The following is a 6,784-nucleotide window of genomic DNA, read 5'->3' as shown; positions in this document are numbered from 1 at the left end:
AGTGAATTGTCCGGTCGAACGCACATGGTCCGATCATGAGAAATCATTGATTGAAAAGCAAATTAATAAGTTAATTGTTAAGGGAGCGATTGAGAAATGTTCTTCGTCAGAGGGCCAATTTCTATCAAAGATTTTTGTGGTCCCTAAACCGGATGGAACACATAGATTAATATTGAATCTTAAAAAACTTAACCAGTTTGTTACAGCGGAGCATTTCAAAATCGAAGACTGGAAAGTCGCAAAGAGGCTAATCAGTCCCCATGACTATATAGCAACATTAGATTTGAAGGACGCGTACTATCTCGTACCCATCGAAAAGGAAAATAGAAAATTTTTGCGTTTCCATCACAGAGGCGAATTGTTTGAATTCACCTGCTTACCTTTCGGTCTAAACGTAGCACCGTGTGTTTTTACAAAACTTTTGAAACCGATGGCAGCATATTTGAGAAAACGCGGTCTAACTTCTGTTTTTTATCTAGATGATATTTTACTTATTGGACGATCTTACGAGAAATGCGTTAATAATATTCGAGAGACGACCACGCTGTTACAAGAGCTCGGGTTTATAATTAACGAAAAGAAGAGCCTTACAGTCCCAACTCAGCGGTGCAAATATTTAGGATTAATTTTTTATTCAAAAAAGATGTCTATAGAATTACCGGAAGAAAAAATACGTCGAACCGTGGATTTATTGAATAAATTTAGTAAAACATTACGTTACACGATAAGAGAATTTGCAGCCTTCGTGGGCACGTTGGTCTCTCGGTGTCCGGCTTTGAAGTACGGGTTGTTTCATGTGAGAGGCTTTGAAAAGGAAAGATCTCGCGCGCTGGAGATTAATCATAATAATTTCGATGCAAAGATGACCCTCTCAGCAGATTTAGGCGAAGATTTTGCGTGGTGGAAAAAGAATATTCAGTTCGCGAGCGCACCAATGACCGAACCTAAGTATGAGCTCGAAATTTTCTCTGATGCGTCTCGCACAGGATGGGGCGTTTTTTGCGAGAATCAACGTAGTCATGGGTACTGGAAGGCTGAAGATTTGGACTCACACATCAATGTACTAGAACTAATGGCGGCGTTTTTTGGTCTGAAATGCTTCGCAATTGACAGACGACGTAGTAATATCATGTTACGTATGGATAACACAACGACAATTGCATATATCAACCGCATGAGGGACAGTCGTTTTGAAGATCTTAGCTCCCTTGCCAGAGAAATTTGGCAGTGGTGTGAACGGAGAGAAATTTGGATTACGGCGTCATATATCCGCTCTAGCGAGAACGTTGAGGCAGATCATGAGTCACGGAAATTGCAGCCGGAAACAGAATTCGAGCTTTCCGATAACGCCTTCCAAAAGATCGTCAAAATTTTTGGACAACCGAAGATTGATTTATTCGCCTCAAGGGCGAATACGAAATGTCATCGATACGTGTCATGGCAGAGAGATCCCGACTCTATCGCCATCGACGCTTTTACACTGGAATGGAAACGGTGGTTTTTTTACGCCTTCCCTCCTTTCTTTGTAATTTTAAGAGTCTTAAGAAAAATTGAAAATGAAGGCTCGAATGGCATAGTGGTCGTGCCATACTGGGAGGCCCAACCGTGGTTTCCTCTGTTTTTGTCCTTACTCGATGCTGAGCCCATTATTTTCCAGCCGAATAAAAATTTGATACGATCTTCTTACAGAGAGGCACACCCTTTGTGGCATCGTCTTTCATTGGTGGCCGGCAAGCTATCCGGGAAGCCTTCCGAAAAGAAGTTCCACTGGAATCGGTGGATATTTTAATAGCGTCTTTATCAGAATCATGCAGTACGAGTCCGGTCTCAAAAAATGGTGGACTTTTTGCACAAACAAAAAAGTTGACCCTTTTTCTGGGGCTACGAACAACATATTGTTGTTTCTCACGGAAGAGTTCAAAAAGAGTGCATCACTCAGTTCATTGAACTGCTACAGGTCAGCGATTTCTTTAATTGTAAGACCGGAGTTGGGGAAAAACGAAAAAGTCCAGCGATTTTTTAGAGGTGTAGCAAAATTGAGACCGGCTGCTCCCAGATATGACTCGACTTGGGATCCTCAGATTGTTTTAAAATATTTATCGAGTTGGTACCCAAATGAAAAACTGAATTTGGAATGTTTAACGCTGAAACTAGTGACTTTGTTGGCCCTAGTTACAGGACATCGTATACAAACCTTCGCGCTGATTGATATAAGAAATATTTACCAAGCGAACGAGAATTCGTTGGAGATAAAAATTCCGGATACAATAAAGACATCCGGCCCCAATAAGAAACAACCGGTGTTAAGGTTACCGTTTTTCACTCGAGACAAATCCGTCTGCGCAGCTACAGTATTATTAGTATATTTAAAAAAAAACCCAAGATATACGCGGATCGGTGAAGAAATTATTTATATCTTCTTCTTCTTCTTCTTCTGTATTGGCTGCTTGAGCTATTTATGCTCATACACCTTTTTAAGTCAAATTATTTATATCATTTAAAAGACCATATAAAGCGGTAGGCACACAGACGCTTAGTCGGTGGATAAAGAAAGTTATGTTCAAAAGCGGTATAGATGTCAATATTTTTTCGGCGTATAGTACGTATACGGCGTATAGTTTATTTTATTTTTTTTTTGGCTATGTTAATACTTAGGTTTCTAATACCGCTTCTGCAAATTGCGCGTTTTCCGCGGTGACGCAACGATCATAAAATCGCGCAAAAGTTTCAGAGTCTTTTGACCAACCGGCAGTTTTTCGTATTAAATCGATATTAACGCCCTGTCGTTTTGCTGCCGACGTCGATGCATGGCGTATGCATCGACGTCGGCAGCAAAACGACAGGGCGTTAATATCGATTTAATACGAAAAACTGCCGGTTGGTCAAAAGACTCTGAAACTTTTGCGCGATTTTATGATCGTTGCGTCACCGCGGAAAACGCGCAATTTGCAGAAGCGGTATTAGAAACCTAAGTATTAACATAGCCAAAAAAAAAATAAAATAAAATAAAATAAATAAATATTAACATAGATTGTAACATGGTTAACATTACAGTTGACCACGACAAGTTAATAGGATAGAACCCCTTTTCCTTTTTTGCTCTTGTACGGCATTAACTAAAATAAAGTTTTTTTCTATACTGCTGCCGTAACTGGCTTTAAACGACTACAACTATGATCTCGAGGAAGAGGCGCGAAATACAATTAAGGATTGAACGAACTTACCTAAGTGAAATTCAATCATGATTGTATGAGGCGCCTCTTCCGAAGAGATCAGTCCCTCTCTCCCATCCATCTCGAGGGAGATACCCAGATTCTACGTTACGGCAGAGCTTTAAAGAATGAAGATAGATGCGAATACGCAAGGGGCGCGTGGACCGCGTCACATAGGGAATTTGACTTTCCCTAGCTTTGAAGACTTGTGGCGACACTGTGAAAGTGGGAGGTACTACAACTATGATCTCTTCGGAAGAGGCGCCTCATACAATCATGATTGAACTTCACTTAGGTAAGTTCGTTCAATCCTTAATTATATATATATATATATATATATATATTTTTTTTTATTTAATAGGCAAGAATTTCGCAATATTTATAATATGCTGAAACCTGGAGGATACTTCTATGCAATGATGGTTATAAAACATGATGCGTTTAAACTTTATGAAATATTACAGTCGCACCCATCTTATGGCAAATACTTTAAGGTACATATACATTTGTTAATATTTTAGATATTATTTTCTAATTGTAAGTCTCCTGTTACATATTTTTAATTATTATTTTTATATTTTCATGATACATGAAGAAATATACGTCGAAATTTCATGACGCACTTGATGCTAAGTCAGATATAAAACAAATGCTTAAAAACGTGGGATTTGAAATCAAGAAATGTCGTTTTACTTTTGATGTGGCACATAAATCAAAAGATTACATTATACGTAAGTATTTTAATTTTTTACCATACGTATATTAAATATAGATATTAAAATCTTATCTAAGAAATCAAATTTGTTTTAATGTAGCTATTTAACGGTGGTGGGAATTATATTATCAGTAAATCAATTAACTTTTTATGTATGTATGTATGTTTTTCATGAGAATTATTTATTTTACAGCGTATATCTTCTGCGGTCTTCCCTTTATACAGCAACTGAAATCTGAGGAACAAGAAGAGTTGAAATGGCATTTAGAACACGAATGGGATATAATGCCAAAAATTAACGAAGATTTGCCGTACAATTGCCTAGGTGAAAAGAACATTGGCGCATATGATACATTAGAAATATTCGCGTATAAAAGCCCTATATATTAGATCTTCTACATAACAGATTATTATAATATATCATAACATAATAGCTCATCATTATATATTATAACATACAATAATTATCTGTATCAATCAACTACTATTTTAATCTATCTACAATATGAACTTACTCATTTATTTTATGTGATAGTATATACAATGTAATATAATATAATATAATATTCATATAAATAAAAAAAATTTATATATACATATGTATAACGCGCTTATTTGCTGCAACAATGACATCACTAAAAAAATGTGATTTTTCAGGAGACATGATTTAATAGTAGTACAAATGTAGCAACTTTTCTCTCTGTATTCAACTCGAAAATTTTTGATTTCTAAGTTATGTCATTGTTGCAGCAAATGAGCGATATATAAATATAAATATATTTATATGTATATAATATAATTGTACATAATATATGATTATTTATATGTAAATCTGATAATATATTACATATGTATTAATAATTGTAAACTTGTATAATAAAAAATATATATATTTTAAAACTGTTTTTATGTAATTTGCAATATTGTTAACTATATAATTTGTAAAGTTGTAAATCTTATTTTATTAGTGCAAATTCTATTAAATATTAAAAACATAAAATACATTACATAAGCACAGGTTAATGAATAATTTGAAAATTTAAAATAATATTAAAATTTTTAGAATAGTTTAAATGTGTTGCGACGTGTTTTCCGCTCGAATCCGCCGTGGTTCGAGGGCACACGGCCAAATTGACGGTAATCTCGAATAATCGCCCCAAAATGCCAAAAAAAAAAAAAAAGGAAAGAGAAACGGTAGCTCGGTATCAGGGAAAACCCGAACGGTAGCAGGTAATATTGGGCGCCAGGCGCGCGTAATCGCGCTGTCTCAATTAACGCACTAATACGCGACACGCGAATTTTCGGTAGCTCTGCGGAGAGCGACGTTCTCTTAGGGGGAGAGGAATCTGGAGAGAGAGTGTCGTAATAAATCCCAAGCTCACGTTACATATAGAAAGAAAGTAGAACATATATTATACTAAAAAGGAGAATAGCTTCGTTGTACAGTTGTTCAGCATACGCCGGTAACAATATTCGCGACAATAATAACGGAGTAATATAAATGTCGGATTTCTTAGGGGGAATGCAATGTGGTAGAAGGGTCGCAAGGAAAAATGAGAGAGTGCGGCGATAATCAAAGAGATACCGATACTCAATTTTTCGGTGTATGATACGAAGATCGTCGAAGGCGTCCGCGAATTTCTATTCTCGAGAGCCCGAGCGCGAGAGCGTCTTCACGCAACGGGTGTACCAAAGCAACGTATCGAAAGCCGTCTTCACAATTTTCCGGTGATCCGGGCCCTCGCTCGGGCAACTCTGACCGTAATCTTGACACGCGTAACAATTATCCTCAATTTTCCCAAACAATAAACACGATACCGACAAAATATACGGACCACTAATACTTTTCATTCGCCCGCTCCCTCCGCGAAGTAACCGAGAATCTACGCACGATACAGCGGGACGTGTAATCTCGATCCGGAAAACGGTCGCTTCGCGTAACCCGAGTTTCTCTTCGGTAACAGAGGTCACCGCGAAAGTAGTGACTTCGGTTTAACTTCCGGACGCGGGAATGATCGCTATGAGGACATCAAAGAAATCACACACACACAGACGGGAATGACTGTCGACGACCCGGCACCTCTGAGTGGGCTCGCTTGTACAAAAAAAACGGAATCGGTATCCGGCCCGCCTCAGTCTGTCCCCGAAGCGAATTTATCTCCAATTTATAAAATTCGCTCGGTAACGATACGGTATTTCGCGAAAATTCCTAATAACAAAACAAACGGTAATTGCCGGTCATACGCCGGATCTTTTCCGCGACCTGAGGCCGGCGTTACTCCGATCTTCTACTTCTACGGGTTACCCCAAGTGGCGGCCTTACAAATTGATGCGCAGTGGTTTTGCCGGCTGTGGTCGTCCCTCGGAAGTCAAAATCTGGGAGGTGCGCCCTCACTCTCGATCTTTCGATCCTCGCGCATCGATTCACGCATTGGCTTCCCCCAACCGATCGCGCTTCCCTCGCTGGGAGGGGTGTTAGATAGCGTCCCGCGCCGAATTCTTCGATCCGGTTGCCCCTCTTCGGTATCGGGGTAGATTTTCTAAACGGTGATTTCGCTGGTAAGCCCGTCTTAATTAAGCCCGCTAATTGCCCTGGCGGTCCGTCCGGCTGGCCAGGCCGACAACGGATCCTTTCCTGGGTCGGCGGGGCGTTCGGGCCGTCCAGGCCGTCCACTTGCCCTGCAGTAGCGGTGGCGGTCCTCGTGGCCTTGCGTCTTTCGGGCAGCCACTCCTCCTTTTCCTTAAGCGTCGGTAATATTGCTGTAAATTTTAAAGCAGCATCATTTCTCGGCGGGAATCGCGCGGCGGTAATCGGGCACAGAAGAAAGAGAATACATGACCTTTTCCGGGAAAAATT

General features: G+C 39.4%; 1 protein-coding gene across 1 annotated transcript; it reads left to right on the top strand.

Annotated features, from left to right (window-relative positions):
* The first annotated feature begins 643 nt into the window (after positions 1-643).
* LOC145947736 (uncharacterized) lies at positions 644-4,317 on the top strand. Its single transcript, XM_083057513.1, has 5 exons — positions 644-1,776; positions 1,958-2,351; positions 3,055-3,067; positions 3,409-3,507; positions 4,121-4,317. Exons 1-5 carry the CDS (start codon positions 644-646, stop codon positions 4,315-4,317), a joined length of 1,836 nt encoding a protein of 611 aa, XP_082913639.1.
* The last annotated feature ends 2,467 nt before the right edge of the window (positions 4,318-6,784 follow it).

This window comes from Prenolepis imparis, unplaced genomic scaffold (assembly GCF_030444845.1).
Source record: "Prenolepis imparis isolate NDT839.2.m4 unplaced genomic scaffold, iyPreImpa1.0 SCAF_132, whole genome shotgun sequence".
In the NCBI taxonomy this organism is placed as follows: Eukaryota; Metazoa; Arthropoda; class Insecta; order Hymenoptera; family Formicidae; genus Prenolepis; species Prenolepis imparis.
The sequence above is the reverse complement of the archived record's forward strand: the minus strand, read 5'-3'. Positions and strand labels throughout refer to the sequence as shown.

Coding starts and splice junctions, on each gene's coding strand:
- LOC145947736 (XM_083057513.1), top strand. CDS start 644: ATGTCTATAGAATTACCGGAAGAAAAAATACGTCGAACCGTGGATTTA. Junction 1,777..1,957: donor AAGAAGTTCCACTGGAATCG/GTGGATATTTTA, acceptor GAACTGCTACAG/GTCAGCGATTTCTTTAATTG. Junction 3,508..4,120: donor CATGATTGAACTTCACTTAG/GTAAGTTCGTTC, acceptor TTTATTTTACAG/CGTATATCTTCTGCGGTCTT.